The sequence below is a fragment of the Melopsittacus undulatus genome, chromosome 7 (assembly GCF_012275295.1).
Source record: "Melopsittacus undulatus isolate bMelUnd1 chromosome 7, bMelUnd1.mat.Z, whole genome shotgun sequence".
NCBI lineage: Eukaryota > Metazoa > Chordata > Aves > Psittaciformes > Psittaculidae > Melopsittacus > Melopsittacus undulatus.
Genome location: NC_047533.1, coordinates 16,468,577 through 16,489,504, shown reverse-complemented (window position 1 = coordinate 16,489,504; position 20,928 = coordinate 16,468,577). Strand labels below are relative to the sequence as shown.

Here is a 20,928-nt window from a genome sequence, read left to right as displayed (position 1 = left end):
CATTCCAGTGCCTCACCAACCCCACAGTAGAGTACTTCCTTATATCCAATCTAAACTTCCCCTGTTTAAGTTTTAACCCTTTACCCGTTGTCCTATCACTACAGCCTCTAATGAAGAGTCGTTCCCCAGCATCACTGTAGGCCCCCTTCAAATACTGGAAGGCTGCTATGAGGTCTCCATGCAGCCTTTTCTCCAGGCTGAACAGCCCCAGCTTTCTCAGCCTATCTTCGTATGGGAGTTGCTCCAGTTCCCTGATCATCCTTGTGGCCCTCCTCTGGACTTGTTCTAACAGTTCCATGTCCTTTTTATGCTGAGGACACCAGAACTGCACACAATACTCCAAGTGAGGTCTCACAAGAACAGAGCAGAGAAGAGGGGCAGGATCACCTCCTTCGACCTGCTGGTCACGTTCCTTTTGATGCAGCCCAGAATACGGTTGGCTTTGTGAGCTGCGAGCACTTACTGAAGCTGGCTCATGTTCATTTTCTCATCGACCAACACCCCCAAGTCCTTCTCCGCAGGACTACCATGAATTTCCTTTTTGCCCAACCTGTAGCTGTGCCTGGGATTGCTCCAACCCAGGTGCAGGACCTTTTACTTGGCATGGTTAAACTTTATAGGGTTGGCATCAGCCCACCTTCTCCCTCAGAGAAGAATTAACAGCATGGAATGTAAAGCCCAAAAACATATGTATCTAAATTAAGTCAATGACTTCTTGTCTGCTTTTCTTCTGGAATATGGTGCTTTTATTCTCTTTTGTAACATACTTACCCAGAACTGTATGCAGAGCATGTTTCGCATTTGAGACTTTTTAAAGCGTCTGTACTTAATTCATTACTGCCAGGGAGGAAGTTGACTATGCACAAGATGTATTCTGTGTTTTCTGTCATTTATGGATGACTGAAATGCAACTGAAATTCATATACAGGTAGTACAAAAAAAAATGGTTAGACGTAACTGAGCAAATTTAATAACTCTAGAGATATCCTCAGGGTTTATCCAACACAGACTGCAGACTTGTGTCACTTCCTATCATCAAGATGGCTATTGGTCTCTCAGTGGAGGCTGTCCTTGAGGAAGGATTAAAGATGACAGTGCCAGAATTCTAGTATAATCAAGGAATTAGTTGTGTCTTCTTTCTGGATTTATTTATGTACTTAAGATTATTATTTTCTCAAACACCATCATCATAATCTTTTGATTAACCTCTGTGGGCTCAGGCCAGACAAAATATCTGCCATAACTTGTATACAAATTCCAAACCTAGTTTTCTAAGCAAAAAGTTCTCTCTAAAACAACCCCAAACAACCAGCCAGCCTCCACACATGTTAATACATAATGTGTTTTTCTTATTGAGTTAGATAACTATTTTGTTTGGGCCTATAAGGATGCTGGGGAGGGACTCTTCATTAGGGACTGTAGTCGTAAGAAAAGGGGTAAAGGGTTCAAACTTAAACAGGGGAAGTTTAGGTTAGATATAAAGAAGAAGTTCTTTACTGTGAGGATGGTGAGGCACTGGAATGGGTTGACCAGGGAAGTTGTGAATGCTCCATCCCTGACAGTGTTCAAGGCCAGATTGGACAGAGCCTTGGGTGACATGGTTTAGTGTGAGGTGTCCCTGCCCATGGCAGGGGGGTTGGAAGTAGATGACCTTAAGGTCCTTTCCAACCATAAATATTCTATGATTCTATGAGTCTAACTATGTTCAGTAGGAACTGGATTAGCTCCTGTGTACTAATGGGGCCTGGAAAGACAAGCTGTGTTTTTTTCAAAGGAGTTACTATGTTTTGCTTCATATTGCTGGGGGTCGAGCATGGGCGCTTGAACAGGCCTACAGCAAGCTGTGAGAAAGTGAACCTATGACCCCAGGTTAAAAGAAGAAGAAGTGTCAAGATCAGCAAAACAGGAATGCAATAACAGGATGCCAGTAATTGCAGAAGCATGATGTAACGCTAAGCTGAAGCGAAGGTGTGAAACCAATCAGGAGGGGTAAAGGGGAGCGTGTATCCCTCGTGGGCAAAGTGAAGCAGCCAATCAAGTAATGTGTGATCGCGTGTAAGACAGTATATTAAGAGCAGCCTTGTAATCAATAAACGGAGCATTTTGTGAACCTACATCGTATCGGTGTTTTCTCCCCTCCACCTGGCTGCGGCATCATATTAATATGTTTATAAATAAACATACTATGTTTTAAAATAAACAGACTATGTTTTGTTTCATATTAATAATATGAAATTGTCTTTTAAGCTTAACATGCACATGTACCAGGTTTATCCCTGAACTCTTCAGGCTTTGGGCTTTTAATAGCTTTTTCTTTCCAAAGCAATAGCATGTTTGTACAACATCTTCTGTGAGGAGACTTTGGTGTGTGTCATGGGTAACAGATGAAGCCTGCTTGGGCTAATAATTTGTGTTATAGTAGTGAGAATTATTTTGCATTTTCAAGACGAATATTAAGCATCAAAGGGTTTAAATCAATTGTTTGAAACAATGCTTATTGTCATCAGAAGCTCACTTAAGTCCTCTAAAACTTGATTTCTGAGATATATAGCCGTTACTGAAAGTGAGGGGAAAATATCCCAACACGTTGTCTGAACATTTCTCAGAAGATTTTGCAGTTTATAATTGTCCAGTCTGTTCCTAGTGAAAAGAAACAAACAACACAAAGAAACAACAGTAAAACACTAAACTGGAGCAGTTTAACAACTTGGAATTTGACAACTCGATAAATATAGTGACTGAATTAATGGCTTCCATTTACCAGATACTTTAATTTCCTATTATTTTTCTCATTCTCAATAGGTGATATATGCCCTGAACGCTAAGAATGATGAACATGAAGCTACTATACAGGCTCTGAGAGAGGCTCATGAAGAAGAAATTCAGCACATTCTTGCTGAGACAAGGGAAACAATTCTCCAGTGTAAAAGCAAAGTTGAAGAAGAGCAGTTGCTAAGAAAACATATTCAGGCCCTTGAAACTGAAGTAGAACAGCACAAGAGACTAAAGGAAGAAGCCTTGGCAGAGTTAATGCTGTGCAAGATGCAGGTGGAAGAGAGGGAGCCAAGAACAGAAATTAAACAAGCGCAGACAGTCCTTTCTGTGGACACAGTAGGTACAAATGCAGACTTTGAAAACAAACTTCTTCATTTATATCAGGAATCTGACAGGCTGGTAAATGAATGCAAAGCATCCAGAAGAGAAAATATAGATGAAAAAGTGATTTTAGATGAAAAATACAGTGTGGAAGGACAACCTTTAATAAATGAGACAAAAAATCTGAAGAGTGAGAACCAGAGAGAAGGTGAAGAATATACTCAGAAAACAAGCAATCTGCAAGCCTCTCGTGGGAAAGAAAAAGAGACTTTGAAAAAGGCCATGCAACAATCTATGATAGAAACAAAGAATTGCCAACAAAGAGAAATGGAGCAAAGGAAGAGCTCAGAGGCTGAGAAAGGTTTTTTACTACAGCAGGTAAAGAAGCTGGCGGCAGATCTAGAGGAGAAAAACCAGAAGATAAATGAGAGGAAGAGGCATTCCCAGAAGCTGAAGGAGAGAATACAGGTAGGATATAAGACTATGATCTTTATCTCTTTCTATAAAAGTGCAAATTATCAGTTTTTAAAAATCTGGGGGAGGAGGAGGTCTTTTAAACATGTTGAGTCAAATGCATTGTAGCACTAAAGCAATTTTAGAGGCTTGGGAGGAAGATAGTGCTGAGAGATTTAAAAAAATAGTTGGAATTATTAGTAACTTATTAGAACTCTTTGAACACTAGACTTTGTGTTCCTTGAAGGAGGAGTAAGTTAAAATACAAATTCATGTGTTGGCTGAACAGAGCTTTACCTTTCCTGCTCAGAAATGTGAAGAGAGCACCAAGCAAGCACTCATGCTAGCAGTGAGTATTTACAGACTACATTCTTTTCCCTTGTGGCTGCCAACAGCTTAGTACGTGGATATGAACAAGGCTGGATAAGAAACCTGAGCTGGCAGGTTAGGAATCAAGTGTGTTGTATTTTATGACTCTTGCAATAGTGGCTTGTTCCAGGTGATGTTTAGTGAAGTGTCCTTTAACCTGCGGAGTTCTATGCACAGAGCCATGGGACTTTCACCATTAGTTCTAATCTTGCACTTCACCAGTCTACCCTCACTGATGTATATCTCAGACATTTGCAGCACAGCTCTGCAGCTCCTTCCTGCTTAATTGCACTGCTGGCACTTCATGGGCAATCTGCCAACCAGCTGCACTTGGTACATAAGATCAGGGTGTGGGAGAGACACTGATGAACTGCACTGAAGCTGAAGCACCCAGCCATGCTCTGTGCTCAACAGTTCCACTTCCTTCTAATACTATTGGTCCTCCCCATCATATAAACCCACTTAGCAGACCTGTCCCTAGCCCTGTGACAGCAATCTTGCATATTAGATGAGAAAATACCTTGAAGGTCTAGACTTGGAGTATTTCAGAATAACTCTTTCTTGATTGGAAAGATTTATTTCCTTCAGAGTCAGAGAACTCCGGAACCTTGTATGAAGTGTGGTCACCCCAGTCAGCTGGTTCTTCCAAGACAACTCTGATTCATTTCACCATCTGCCCACACATCTTGTCTGTTGGTATAATTTTGCTGATGGTGCAGAGTTTTGTGCCTCTTCTTTGGCGATATTCTTTGAGGAAGTTCAGCCTTCAGTTCAGTCACTAGCTTTTTGTTTCACAAGATCAGAGGGTGAATTGAATACACCTTCCTCAATATTATTTAGACTCTATTCTCTTAATGTGTAGATCTGCAGCAGAACAACCTTTAATTTCTGCAGGAAAGTGCAAAGGTTATAATGAATGGCAGAGATGCAGATAAACCAGTTTGCTCTAAATTGAGTCAGGGAAGTCATATCTGTTTCAACCAGGAAAAGTGTCTGGGCTCTGTAGAAGTTAGAAGAGACAGATGGAAAGAGGAAAAGTAAAATCCTCATTTCTTGGGGGTACTTGAAGTAACATTCAGCAGAAATGGAGACATGGAAATTTATGCACATGATTTATTCTTCCTATTTACCATATAAAAAATGCAGTCTTTCAGGAATAAATAATGTAAAACATGATAGGAACTGAAAATAAGAAGGTGGTGTCATTAGCTATTTAATTTCTATCTTCAGTGTCAGCTGAATAAAACTGAAATACTTTCTGAGGGACATATGCTCAACTTGCACATTTCAGATCCCCTAAGTTTTCTGAATGAGTCTGATTTACATACTACCAGAGCATATTGCCTTGAATGTATAAAGTGAAGTTTCTCCTTTCTGAATTGGCTGTTTCTGATGCCACCATTAAACAGATTAATAGATTTTTCACACTACTGTGAACAAACGGCAGACTGGAAAACAGGAAAATTTCCTTAATCACTAATACCTCTGATCATTGGTAAAGACTAGCAAGGAAAGCTATTATAAGCTTAAAAGACAAAAGGATTCATGTTTAAGCAAATTGAATTTTCTGTTTTCTTCTCAGTGTATGCCAAGAGGTTTGAGGCCTTTAGATGAAAGGCATCACATTAGTGCATTTTGTTATTATTATTGCTGTGGAAGAGAGAATACAAAGGATGACAAGTCATTAAGTCTGATCTGTTCTGTCTAGTTTTGGAAGAATTTTGGCATATGCCACAGGTAAAAGAAATTAGTTTAAATTTTCAACTATAAAGAGTGCTAAACACAAGTTTGTTTTAATGCATAAGGTTTTACTCAATGTTCATATAGGAACAAATGGCAATTTTGTCTGAGTGGGTATTGCATTATTATATTGGGCATGTAGAAACTGAGACTAGAACTTGCAGAAATAAAACATTGAATATGGTTCAATTTTTTGCCTGTATTTATGGACAAACAATTCCCAGCCAAGTCTGTAGGATCTGATATTTCTGCTTTTAGGCATCTTTGTTATGCTTCAGCAACTGGAAAAAAAACTCTAACAACTAATATTCATTAACTTTTGGCATGAGTTGTCATGAAATTAATAGAAGTATATACTGTTCCAAGTTTAGGATAATCACTTGGAAGATGTCTGACGTAATTCTTGACGAGTGTTCACTTTACAATGATGCCTACTACCTCTGAGAGAATGGCTTCACATTACAAACATTCTGGCAGCAGAGACAGTTTAAGGGTATGGAAGACAAAAAATGCATTTGAACCAGCTCTGTAGGTGAATTATTTATATTGTGGAACTACATTGAGAGAGAAAATGACCATTTAGTTCAGAAGACAAAAAAAGAAACATATTTAATAAAAATAGAAGTAACGCCATGGATATTTTAGGATTTGGAAGTGTAGCTTAAGGGAACACAACAAGAAATTCTGGAATCAGAAGGTAGAGTGGAACAACTGGAGGAAGATGTAAGTGTAGTCAGAGAAAGAGATCCACTTCAAGAGAAGGAAATCCTGCAAAAAGCGGGTAAGATTGTTGTTAATGTCATTCTGAAGTATTTGTCAGTAGTCACTCACATTGGAAAGTCTGCAAGCTATTTGTGCTATTTGAAATGTAAATTTTTATACCACAGGAGATATGGAAACAATGTTGAAATCCCAAAGCAAAGCTGTTAATAAAGTAGATGAACTGAAACATCAAATAATAGCAAATGACTTGTACAGAGGCCAGAACGGGAGCTGCTCTGAAGATGTGCAAGAGCTTAAACAGGTGGTTTGCTCTCAACTATTCAAAGGCATGGCATGCCAAAAGCACTGAAATCAGTGTCGTCTTTCTGTAATGACTTTTAGGTTATTCTACAGCATTCAGTCCTGTAACATTCCCAGATCTCTGATCTCAACCAGTGGAACACTGGCTTGTGTTTATAACCTGAACTAAATAAGTTGCTGCAGTGATAGTGAAGAAACTAGTGACATCCTTGAGCTAGACTAGGGCAGAGTGTTCAACAGCTTCTGTAACCAACAGTATTTCCCTGTTGAGGTCAAGTTGGAATGCTGATTTGGTTTCTTTAACTATAGAAAACAGTTATTCTGACAAGCTGTGCAGAAATAATGCAGGAATAAACTCAATACAATGAGGAATGTATGTGTCCTGAGAGTTCCCTCTGTATAATGCCTCCCCTTAAACAATTGCCCAACCGCAAATCTTTTCTGCATTTTTTAGTTCTCCTATAATACTGTTAACATTCTGGAAAATTGGACCTGACATCAGAGACATAAGAAAAAGCAAATTGCCCTTTGTACTTTTTCACCGAACTGAGGCTGTCCTTGAGGAAGCCTGCATGGTTGGAAGTGAGTTACACACCCAACTCAAACCAGAGCAGCAAAAATAAACCCCATTCCTAGTCTGCAGAAGAGGCATACAGGCCTGAATCACTACAGTTCTACATTGCTAACTAAAATAAAGCCAGCATTTTTCAGTGGACTATACCTAAATAGCATATTCACTACAAAATAGACTAGTGTGACCACAGAATTTTATCCTGGTTTTGTCATGTTATACAGTTAGTGTGTTTTATAGACTATGGAAACTGTAGCCATTTAAAAAGAGGACATAAATAAAAGGCACAGAGAAGTTGCCTTGTAAAGGCAAGCTTCAGTCCCATAAGGAAAAGATTTGTCTGAAGGAATTTCTGTCAAAAGGGCTAGAGGATCTTGTAATGAAGCATGCAAAGGAAATAAAGCCAGTCTAAAACTTCATGGAAGCTGAAAGAAAAAAATGCAGAAAGTAGGGATGTTCTTCTATTTATAGATGCTCTAATTCATCTGCTTTTAATCTTATTGGTCACAGTGACATCATTTGAATTATCCTCACTGGAGGCACTTTGAATTAACATAAAATGAAAGGATTTTCTTGCTACAGTCTTACTGGGGTGGGGGGAGGGAGAAGGAGGAAAAAGAAAGTCAAACTGGTGTATTTCCATTAAAAACTCCACAGGCAGGAAGGTGAATTTATCCTTGGTGTGATGAACTGCCTTCTTAGCAACATATACCCTTGCATGCTTTGCATGTGACCTTTAGAGTGACTAATATAAGGTCCTTCCTAAAGAAAACCTTACTGTAGGTGTATTCCAATTTCTGACTTGAATTTCCATGGATTGCTGCTGTGAAATACTCAGCTACATTGATTAATCAAAACTTTGCACTGTGGCAGAGGATCTAATTCTGCCAAGTGTTGGTAAATGATTCACAGTACAGGTGTTACCAGTGAAATGATAAGGAGTTACAAATACCCACATCTGTATGTCCTCATTTAACTTGAATCAGAAGGAAGGTTCATGTTCTTGTGGACTCAGACACGTTACCTGAGCAATTCCTTTTCTCAATGAATTATAAGTGGCTGAGCTGTAAGTTTTGTTGTCAGTATGCATTAGCAGTGACTGGCTTAAGAGATTCTTCAAAGGGTTTAACTTTCATGAAAACTGCTGTCTGTGGCTGAATTCTTTGGCTTCAGGAAATTTACCTTCTGTAATGATACTGTACAGTAGGAACCTAAATGTGAGCTGAAATCTATTCAAATGGAGGAAAACCTTAAAATATGTTGTTAGTTTTCAGCACATGCTTGAATGCTTATTGAAGCTTACAACTCGGTGCGTGCCCAAGTGGTTTACCAAATGTGGGCATAAACTATGGAGGAATTAAATTTCTGTCTCATCATTTACTTGTGTGTTTGTCAGATATCTTCTAGAAAGAAGATATTGTAGAATTGGACATATTTGTAGAATTGGACAATCAGACTACTAGTCAAGTGTTCTTTAGACCCTTGTTGGTGCCAAGAATGTACTTGTACCGATTTTTCCCACTTTTAATGCTGCTTTCCGAGATTCACATTTATTTGAAAGTAATCCAATCGCTTGCTGACAAGTTGGGAAGCCACAAAAAGCATGCAGCTCATATCACTAAATGTTGAGCATTGTAGTACCTTCTAGATTTTCGAGACTAGGAATTAAGTGCTTGTCAGAAGAATTAATTTCTGCCTATGAACATTCTGGAGAATTAATTTCTGCCTATGAACCTTCTGGAGTGTATACATTTATGTAATCTCATTTCTAAAACCTGTGTAAGTAAATTATCTGCTAGTGAAAGTGCTCATGTTTCATCAGTATGTGAAAATACAGTGCTTCGGGGTACACATTTACACTGTCAAGTGTAAGGTTTATGAAAAGGACTTTGACTCTTATATAGAGCATTCACTTATGTGAATCATTTTATACAGGTATATTTAAAATTATGCCAGCTGTAGGTTTCCATGTGAGTCAAATCAAATTTAAATATCAAATGCTTTAGTAAAAAAAGGCATATTAGTAGGCACTTATTGCTTATAACCATCTCTTCTTAGAGATTCATATTAAAAATTAAGAAACACATACAAATTCTAAGTTTTACTTGAGTTAGTAAAAGTTAGAATTACAGTATTTATCATTAATAATGCTGTTTATATGCTCTGATGGAATTAAGGCTTGTAACAACTGTCTGAGAATTATTATATCTATTTTCCAAATAGAAAAGCTTAGATACAGAGAAGTCAGTCAATTGACAAAGTTGCAGTGAGAATGCTGCAAACACCGGATCTCCAGATTTTAATCAGAGAACTTACTATTTGAGGATAATATTACATCGTCTTCTTTTCATACAGGCAAAACTGTATTTTTTCTTTGTAATAGTAATGTGTCTCTGTTAATCTTTTTGCTACCTGTTCTCTGGGTTTTAACTGTGAAATGCTAGTATGTTCTCCTTTATTTAATTATGAGTTGCAAGGAATACGTCAGTATTGCCTGTGCTTCTGTTTCCTAATATAATGCCATCCTGTCAACAATTCTCACTTTCTTAGGTTTTAGGTACGTTTTCTGTTATCTTGTATTCTTAAGTAATTTTTCTGTAAAAATGGAGGTGGGGCAGGAGTAAGGCTGTGAGAAGGGACTGTAGAGGATAAGGGAGGTGTTTAATTGCTATTTTTTTCCATGTTCCCTCCATTTGTGGTGTCTGAATCTATGGTAAAATATGGTTTGAGTCAGCAAATTGGCACAAATAGGGAGAGCAAGCACACTTACATGCTTGTAGTATATATCACTTCAGGACATTTCTTCAAGTTGCACATTCAGTCTTTCTGCAATAAACAATTACTCACATTTTCTACAGACACTTTCTACAGGGTCTTTCTTTGTCACTGTTTTGCATATGTATCACTGATATTCCAAAAACTCTTTCTAGAAATGAGGTGATTATGTTGTCTTCTATTTTTTTATTTAATTTTATTTTTACTTCCTCACTGGGATTTTCTTTACAGCTGCTGTAAGATAATGCTCCACTAAGTTACCCATTAATACTGTAAGGAAATGCTCCACTAAGATACCCATTAATGCTCCACTGTAAGATAATGCTTTTCCACTAGTTGCCCATTAGTCATCTATTCATATATTTCATGTCAATGTATATTTATATTTTCAGGTCTTGTGTGTGGTTCTTGAGTACTAAATTCTTTCTGAACACTAACATCACTCAAGGCAGAACAGTCTGGCTGTTCATGCTGGACAATTTTCTGCCTCAGGGAAGCTTCCAGTAGAAGATTAGGATTATATGAGCTGTATTGGCTAACACTAGTACTAGAAAGAACCAGAAATCAGACTAAACTATTAATACTTCTTTGACTGAATAATACATGAGGGATGTTAAAAAATTAGCATGTATAATTACACGAACAGTTAACACGTATTACTGTGTAAACTGCTTTATCATGTTCTGTCCCAGCTATTGCATGCTTTTTCCTTTTTCATTTTTTTTTTTTTTTACTTTAGGAGCTGCAGGCACAGCTAGAGGAACTTAAAAGAAAATCTGAGTGTGAACTAAACCAACTAGAGAAAGAAAAAGAAGCCCTAGATGGGAAACTTCAAAACTCTTCACTTGAGGTAAACTGGACATAAATGTAACCCAGTAATAAAAAGACTCTTCATTTGTCCTCTCATCTGAGATATTTTTTGTTAGATTTCAATCATATTAGTTGTGACTGTCATTCAAGAAAATATGCAGAGACTCTGGATAGAAATAACAGGAATTACTACTCCTGAACACCTATGAAGATTTCAACAAGCCTACTTATTTTGATAAATTTCATATGTCACTCTTTGGAGATGTATTAAGGTTTTTGGTGAGGAGTTTGGCTGTACCAGGTTTGGATGGTGACTCTGACTGTTCATCTCTGTACAGGGCTACGTGAGATTAGAATCTTTCTTATAGGCCCTTGTTGACTCTCTCTTGGTTTGGGGGTTTTTGTGTGCGTACGTATGTGAAAGGTCCTGCTTGCTTGCTCCCTCAAGCAAGAGAATTGAACAGAAACAGGGCTGAATAGATCATTGTTTCTGTTCTGCCTGCTTGATGGTAAGGGTGGTAACTGAAGCAGGCTGGAACGTGCAGTAAGCATATTATACATTAGATATTAGATATTATGTATGATATATATTATATATATTAGGAGTTAGGTATGCCTCCCTCTGTGTTCTCAAGATCAAGAATGAAATGGAAAAAACACTGTGACTCCCAAGTAGCTTTGAGAATGTCATATCTTATGTAGTGTTCCTGACTCTGGTTACACCTTCAGTCATAATGCAAATCTGCGGACATGGATTAACCTGGAAATAAATACCTGAGATGTTTTAGTATTAGATAATCCACCTGCTACAGCCACAATATATAGTCACTTGCAGGCCAAATGTTGCAAATTTTCCAGATTATAACATCTACCAAAATATTTGTACCAGAAAATTACATTATTTGAAAAGCCATAACAGGTTGGATAAATAATTTTCTGCCAAAACAAAAGCAGACCCTCTACAAGGCAGTAATTTCCTCAGGTAAACTGTGCACCGTTAAACTTTCTGACAACTGGGAATACACATTTTATCCCTCTCAGGTGTTCCCCCTCTCTGTTGTTCAGTTCTTTTTGGCAAATGACATCTGATTTAAAATGTGAAGTACAGGATAATTCCTATGCATGCAGGTGGTGTATTCCACTCAAAGGTATCAAAGAAATCAAAACACTGATGACATGAAGCAATTATTCTTCACATTTTGCAGAGGGAAAAAGTAAGGCAGTGAGTCATCCCGTTATTTTTCTTGAAGTCATACATTCAGGATAGAAAAATACGAAAGAAACCTGTGTTTCCTAACTCTTAGTCCTCTCACATAGTCATGGAAAATTTAAGGAGTAGTGGGAAATTACTGTCCCTATAAATACAAATAAATAATACAAAAAGTATATATCATGCCATGTTATGTTCACAACGGCATAGTAAGTTTAACAGATATACTAAGAAATGTTTTGGTGTATCTTAAGGTCTAACTGCTCCCAAAAAGGAGGAAATGCTTCCTCTGAAGAGAAAATTTTCATTTTTCTTGGTACTCTAGAAGCTACTTTCTGAACCAATGACTTGGCAGTATTGCCAGGGAAGGGGGGTAATTTCTACTTATAATATTTTACTTCTTTAAGTTTATAAATATTCACAGCCAAGGAACCACCATTTACTGTACAACATTATGTTTCACTGAGGGCATGCTTCCAGCTGGGAACCTTTGCGATGGCTCAGCCCAGAGCTTCTGCCTCAAAGGTTAGGCAATGTGCTGTTACTAATCCAGTTCTAACCTGGATACAATTTCAGGTCTAAAAATAGCTTCCTTGGCTGCATAAGGCACATATTTGGTTGGGCTGACGTAGTTAGAGCATTATGCAGAGTAGACAGAATCATGATAATTTCATCTGTCTGGAGATGCACATCAAAGTGGCAATATTTCTGTATTAATGAGATTTTTCTGAATAAAGAAATCAGATTCATACCTATTTGGTCCTTTGGAAGGAAGAGTATATGAGGTACTGTGTGGGTCGACTTCTAATTCACTAGAGTCATTCAGTTCCTTGCTTTTACAGTACAGGATCTCTTCAATGTGCTAAAAGGGCTATTCTGGAATTAGAAAGCACATAAATTGGAATCACAGGCATCATCTTCTCGTGATACATCTTTGAACAAGGCTAGCACAGCAATGTCCAGAACCTTGGTGAATACTGGAGGTACCACCAAATAGCAGCAGTAGAGGTGTGCCTACTGTCCCTCTGGTCAGGATTTGCCATAAGTTTAGGGAGACAGTTAACTTTGAACTTAACTGGAGTAACTGTGAAATAAGCCTAAAGACAACAGTAAAATATAATTTGATTATTTTGTTGTTACTTCTCATACCACATTACCCTTTTGGTGCAATAGCATCCTAGTAAGAGTAAAAACTTGCAGCATCTGAGTGCCTTATTTGGACACAACAAATTCTCAATTGTGGTGCCTCTTCTTTAACACATCAAAAGGCAGTTTAAGTGTTTTACGTAAATTCATCCTCTAGCAAGGCACTGAAAAACTGTGCTTGCAAGCACAGTGAATTAAAATAATCAAAGCAGAAGTCAAAATGGGGGAACCAACTGGGATGGCATGCACAGCCTTATACTTGCCTAGTATTTTCACCCATGGGCTAGTAATGTCTGAGAAGTTACTACTTTGAGAATTGAGATATCCTTCCCAATAGAAGGACCGTAAGTATGGTTGGAAAAGAATGAATCTTGGAAGACTTTTGAAATAGTTTAAAACTTATCTGTCATCTTTTAGCAATAGTTGTTCATTTTTTCTTTACTTGAAAGACAGTGGGAGGCAAACCAGCTGTTGTAAGAAAGGGCAAGTACAAACATAACCCTGAAATTTTAAAAGAACTCAGCAGAAACTAGGAAAATACTGTTGCCTTAAGTTTATACTGTGAATAAGCATTAGCTGCATCTTTAAGACGTTTTTATGCAGCTCTGGTGGATAAAAGTGAATGAGTAATAGTATTAGAGCTACAGTTTTTTCAAAAGGTTTTTCTTTGCAGCAGGAGGACATTATAACAGTACACAGTGTTGCTGGTTTGTTGATAGTAAAAGGAGGCAAATAGCTTCTGGACTGCTGTGAGTTAGTATAGTATTCATTTATAATATTCATTGGCTTAATTGTTGCTTTACCAGTTTAAATAAATTCAGGATAGAGCTATCTAATCTGAAGTAATGAAACAAAATAAAATGCCTGGGCACTGTAAAGCATTCCAGAAAAGGATTTGCACTGTGGATTTGAAAGCCCTTTTAGTTGAAAGAAGGGAAGAAACCTGATGGGATGGAAATGTTTGTTTCTTAAACTCTAATAAGTTAGAAGTGGCAAAGTCCATGAGAGTGTTTCTATGCTTGATATATTTGTGTAGGGTTTTTTTCCCCTCAATCACTGAAAAAAATGTATTTAGAAATACTTTCCATCTCATTTCTTAATAAATTATGTTCTCTGTTGCTACCAATTTACTGCTTAGCCTATTTCTATTTAGTATGATCTTACGTTTCATGTTAGTAGTGTTTTGAAACAATAATTGTCTATGAAGAGAGTCTTGAAAATTAACAATGTTATGACCGCAGCTGAAGTTTATACAGACCTCTTTTCATCTTTCCTGCCTAGATGAATATTTAACTCACAAAAGAAATAATCCAAGTGATATTTTCCCTGTTTCCATTTTTTTTTTCTGTTAGAAAATAAACAGCCAGCTCTTCTGGCACATCTTTTTTATTCATTGGCTTACTTGCAAGAAGCCCAGAAAAAAAATGCATGCTTGGGTATAGTAATGCTAATGTATATTACATCAGCTGATACATGGGACTGTACAGCATTAAGTGTTCCACATCAAAAGCTAGTTTTATAAGGAACTGCAGTACTTGAAAACTTTCTTTATATATCAAAATGTTGGTCTGAGTTTGATAGGTGTTAAGACAAAGTAAATGTTTTTACCTGTATCCAGAAGGCAAAATGCCCCCTTGGTTAGATCGTATGATTTACAACTATTTTTCAGGAAAGAATATAAATTGCAGCAGCTCTGGAAACAAAGATATCATTGGCAAGTGGCTCTGGCATCTGCCTGGTTTTGGAGTGTATCCAGGCTGCAGATAGATCCTATCACATAGAGAAATTAAAGACAAATATTTTTTTCATCAAGAATAATATTTAGCAATTATTCTTCACTAGTTTTGTCAGACAGTTTTCTTTGCATTTAATTGGATGACACAATGGAAGAAGCCAAGAAATGACTGGAGGATTAGTTAATATAGTTTGGGGCAGCTAAAGCTAGGTCCTTTTTCAAATTTGCTAGCTCAAATTGATTGGATAACATCAGTGAAATTCGAATGTACCATGTTGGTTTGGAATTGCTTAAGATGTGGTAAAACTAATCTTTCATTTTCTGGCCCAGTAAAAAACTTGGTTCACAAAACACTAGGTGAAGGAATGTTTGTTTTCTTCTTATCTACCAACCTAATGTTCCCGGGATGTGTGGGAGACCTGGGCTTGGCTTGTTTGTTTTTTCCTTTTGTCAGATTTCTCACCATTTAGAGTCCCCTTATCACTGGGCTATAGGATAAAACAGGGTGAACTACAGTGTGTCATATGTTGCCACTTCTTCACTTATATATTAAGTTATCATTGGACAACCTAGGCTTTCATCACTTGAATAAATGTCCTGGTTACCTTCCTATGCACACACACATACTCTTGTTCTCTTGGGTTGTCTGGGCCTCCATGCTTCCTTTCTCGCTGTCACACTCAAAGCAGAACCACTGCTGCCATCTCTTCTTCCCCTGTGTGCTGTGAATAAAGCCATTTGTCTCCTTGCAAATGATAAAGTAATTTAAGTTTTTAAAACGTTGAATTCAGTCTGGAGGAAATATTTACTTTTTTTATTTTATTTTGATGTGTATATTCAAAACTGTTTCCTTTGGATTATTTGACTAGAAGTTTGATCAATTGCTCAGTTTGGCTACTGAACAGGAGGAAGTCAATTGCACAAGGTGGTAGCTTTAATGAAGAGTTTTTTATCAAGTTTCATCTCTGTTTGCAGATTTCTGTCATGTCTAAATTACAAATACTGCTGTAGATCTCAGATGTGAACCATCAGTGATAAAACTGAGAAACTTTGAAGCTCAAGCACAGCACACTAGCCTATTTGGTAAAGGAAATTCTTGTTAGTTATAATAGTAGTACGGCCCTGTGTGAGCAAACTGGTGGAAGGGGATCAGAGGGAAACTGAAGTACAAGATCAATGATGACCACCAGCAAGTGACTGGAGAAAAGGAACCCAACTTGTGGATTTGAAGGACAAACTATTTAAAAGGAAAGAACACAGTATACTGACTCATGTATAGGAACAGCAATTCTGTAGCCATAAACCTACTTAATAATGGAAAAGTAGCTCTCTTGTAGCTTTATTGCTAGCTGCTTACAGAAGTACAGAAAACAGATTTAGAAAGGAGTTATGTAGTTCTCATTATACCTGTGTGTGTTCAAGTAACAGGTTTTGAGTAATCTCCCCAGCGCATGAAGTTCATGAACATTTGTGTTTCACATGAACAGTGCTTACACAGAAACAAACCATCTTCATCCGATATTCTGTAAACACAGACTTTTTACCCAAAATTATGGACAACTAAGATATAGAACAAATTTTTACAATGTTTTCAGGCCCTTATTTAGTTTCTCTGTGGAAAAAAAACAATTAAAATAAGATAAATTGATCAAGTAGAAATAATTACTTCTTAGATGTGTCCCCAAGAAAAGGTTCATATTAATTTTTCTTCTTTAATATCAAGATTTATTACTGGGGCATAAAGGCTTGTATGAATTCTAGAGAGAAGGGAGCAGATGCCAAGAAATGGCAAAAGCAGCAATTGGGACTAGAAGTGAAGACAAGTCGAGGTACAATGTAGTTGAAGGTTATGGTTATAAAGCAGAAGTAAACAATGTCCTTTGTCTGAAAGTAGTTGGAACTCTGGGAACTGACACAAGCTCTGTGGATTGCAGCATTTGGAGCCTACGGAGCACAGTTCTGTGCTAGGAACCTATGAGAATAGTAGAGGCTTAGAGAGTACTTGAATAAAGGCTGTGATCCATATGGAAATTGAGAAGGGCCTCAGGAGAAGGAAAAGATGCATCCTTTGGAGGAGAGGAGTCGGCATGCTTAACCAGTGTGAGGAAGAGCTAGCTGGACTACATTTAGCCGCTATCCAAAAGGATTCCTAGGATTTGGAGAGATCTGGTATAGCTCATTAGTATCTCCCTTTGACAGTGCAATGCTAGCTGTGGCAATGAAATTAATGAGAAGTAAGGGCTTTGCACATCATGCCTCCTTTCCTTTTACATCACACAAAATATGGTGCTATGAAAACAAAATGTGAAAGATTATAGACAACCTACTTAGTAAATCTTCAGCTTTTGTGGTACTGCATCAAAAAGCAATGTGTGCAGCTGAAGTTACAAGCAAGTATTTAGATAGCTAAAGCTACAGTGCTTCCTCAGCTAACAGTGTTTGTACAGCATGCATGGAAAAAGTATTAAGGCAACACTGAACAGAAAAAGAACGTGTATTAGTGTAGAGGTAAGAATAGGATGTAGTCACGGGCTGTAATCTGTATCGTATTCAATTTGCAGATATGTGTAACATCATTTGAATCACTTAAAGTCACATGAAATTAAGGATACAAACTTCTTCCTTTCATAGTTCCTCTAAGGCTGAAATGTATAAGTGTATAAAAAGTGGGAAACAGACCATCCTCTTTCACATGTTCCCCAAAAGAAAAGGCAAGAGGCAAGAGACATAAAAATTTTGCAGGAGGCATGGCAGAACAAAAAATGTGACTTGGAAGTCCAATACTGCAGCTAAAACACTCATTGGCCTTACGGTATGAATGCTCCTTTTGTGCAGAAGGCAGTTGTTCAGTTTTGCAGCTATGGTCTTTGGAATGGCAAATTTAAGAAGAAGGGCAAATGCATTTTTTTTTGCTGGAAGTTGAGAAAGTCTACCAAACAGAAAAGAGAACAGACTTCTCCTTCCTTCCCCACCAAAACAAAGGTATTTTTATAAACAGGTATTGTTTTTTATTTTTGTGTCAGCCGTTATAGACATGTCTACTGTATTTAGTAATTAAGCTAAGAGGGGAGAAAATAAACCAAGTCTGAAGCACAATGTGCAGAGCTCGTTTCCATTGGTTCTAATCTACTGCTTTGTATAAATGGATTCTGCAGTGTTGCATCTCCAGTGTGACAATAAGCACAGCCGTAGGCCTGCTTCCTGTTTTATGCCATAAGTACTGTGCAAGTTGAACTATGGATTATACAGATGAGACGGAGATGATCTGAAAAGAAATAATTTAGGAAAAATATTTGATGAGCAAGAGGCAGTACACGCAAGAGGGATGTCAGTCTTCACTGACAGTTCTCTTTGCGTGAAACAAGCATCTTGCTGTTTTTTCATAGAGCAACACATATGAGCACATAGCAACACATTTTATAAACACAGGGTACATAAAATGCACTCAAATTTACATCATTTCTCTCCATTGTGAATGCATCCATTGATCCTGTCTTTTCCTGGAAGGTGGCTCAGCTGAAGCAGATATTAGATCAGCAAGCAAGTAATTTCAAGGAGTCACTGAAAAAGCATAGTCTACAGTCCAACAAGGAAAAAGAGAAGCTTTTGCAGGACCTTCAAAACGTCATTAAAGAAAACCAGAATGTTAAACTGCAATTGGAGGCATCACATCAGAAAGTCTTAAACATGTTGGAGAAAAGCAAAAATCAGGAACTCAAGGTCAGTTTGTGACATACTAGTGTAAACAAAATCTTGTTTCTGGGCTAAAGCATATTATTTACAGCCAATTGTGAAAACTCAAGTTATCTCCAGCTATCTTACTAACGTGTTGCAGTTGTTGCACACAGTGAATAATTCTGTGATTTTGAAACCTTATTCTCTTCAGGTGGTTTGTTTTTTTAATTTTAACATTTGAACTTAGATCACAGTGTGAATGAAAGAATTTCATAAAATAATATAGCCTAATCTCTCTAGTTAGGCTGCAGTTAATACAAACTCCTGTAGCTGTGCTCTTGCTTCAGAAATACGAGGGAACTTCTAGCTGTATTATTAACAGGACTCAGTTTTATTGTTTTTCATCCATTATAATTTATACATAAATCCTTTAAAAGTATAATAGATACGTATAATGATGTGTCTTGACTTACCTGCCTTCAAGAAATAATTCTGTAAGTGGATAACCAACACTTTTAAAGGTTCTGTTGGATTTATTTCAGTGACAAAATGTTAATGCAATATATTAAGATTCTAAACAATGTTGCAGTTTGAGGGGAAAAAAAGGCAACTTTAAAAATGTTAGTGTGATTGTAACATAGAGTTAAGATGTCCCTGCTGATACTGCACACCTTAGGAAAAACCTCTGTATAAAGCATGTAGTAAAACCACCTTAAGTAGAATTTATATCTTCTTTATATATTCAGGATGAAATCCCAACTTAACAAAACCAAGCTGAAGGCAGTGAGTTGTTAAAAATGAAACTGAGGATAGGAGTTTGCTTTCAGAGCCACTACCAAGCAACTGTTCCATCATTTACAGTGTATCAGCAGCATTTCTAACAGCAGAGTAAGTTCTAGGCAAGAATGATACAAGGAAGGATAGAAGCCTTAGCCTGACACTCTGTGATAAGTATGACATACAGGTCAAATCTAGAAGGCTTTATATGTTGGATAATCAAACAACTTTCTAATGTCAAATAGTGCAAGGATAAACAACTAATAGATAGATAGTATGTGGATAATTTCTCTTGTAACTATTAAGTGTGATTTTTAAACTTCAGCACATTTTTATGCTTGTGTTGAAGAATGATCATATAAAGTGGTGATAAAAATAAAAGTTTTACAATGAAAGATCAGATTCATCCTGGCAATACAAGTAAAACAAGATGATAAATAGGCTCCAAATATTTTGTTTTTGGGGATGCTTTTGCTTACAGGAGGCGGAAGAACGTTTGAAAAAGGAATTTAATGAGACTTTCAAGAGCCAACATCAGTCTCATAGGCTGGAAATACAAACCTTGGAAGAGAAGGCAAAGAAAGAATTACATGATGAACTCGAGCAGATACAGAAGCAGCAAACTGTGTTGCTAGGTATAATGTCTCATGTCATGCGCAGCTCTTACTGTTTGATTATATGCTGAGAGGCACTGACTTTTCTCCCATTCATTTTATTTCCCATCTTCTGGAAACTCAGGTGTTTGTGATTCTCCTTTTTCATACCCTGCAATTTCAGCAATACAAACTTAATAGTCTTTGTTAACCTGGCTCTCAACTTTCAGCAGCAGGATGTTGCTGGGAGAGTAGTCTGGTGTACTACATTTCAAGTATGCACTATCAAGTATATTAAATTGGAATACTGCAGTTAGAGGGTATGATTTTACTCTTTTTTCTATGATGTGAGGATTTATTATACATGGTACAAATCTGTTCTGTTGAATTCAGCAATGGACATTAGTTGCTTTGTACATATTGTTCAGTCAGCATAGAAAGTTCCCTAAACTGTTCAGAACTAATCAGAACACTGCACTAGAAGTACCTATAATATCTCCAGGTTTTAGCTCAGTTTATTAAAGCTTATGTATAAAAGGGGGTTTAAATTAAAGACAGAATAATTTGAAAGTACTTTAATTTTTAAAATTTATTTTAAATTAAATTTTAAATTTCTTTAATTTAATTTTTAAAAACTGTTTATCTTATTATTTGGAGCTTTGTTGCCAGTAATTCATATTTGCTAGAAAGATGTATTGCTCTCTGAAGTTTATATGTTCAATAGATAAATTCTGTTCTTCAAGGAAAATTGTAAGGAGACAATAGAGAGAGAGAACTTGTATTTGATCCATTCCAAAACTTGTAGTGGATATACACAAAGGTTGTAGTATATGACAGATCTGCTTACATAAGTATTATACTTCTTTAACACAACCAGAGCTCTCCTCAGCTGCCTTATGGCCTTCTCTAAAGCACCAGTGGACTTAACAGAGAAGCTCAAGGGTGCTCCAGTAAA

The 20,928-nt window shown here is 37.2% G+C and overlaps 1 protein-coding gene across 1 annotated transcript in view; it reads left to right on the top strand.

The window, feature by feature from the left end:
* The window catches only part of FAM184B (family with sequence similarity 184 member B), a 43,437-nt gene that overhangs the window by 13,720 nt on the left and 8,789 nt on the right, over positions 1-20,928 (top strand). The window contains exons 2-5 of the mRNA XM_013128919.3: positions 2,803-3,564; positions 10,767-10,877; positions 18,436-18,648; positions 19,862-20,015. Coding sequence (XP_012984373.2) covers positions 2,803-3,564; positions 10,767-10,877; positions 18,436-18,648; positions 19,862-20,015 — 1,240 coding nt within the window. The remainder of the gene's footprint in view (positions 1-2,802; positions 3,565-10,766; positions 10,878-18,435; positions 18,649-19,861; positions 20,016-20,928) is intronic.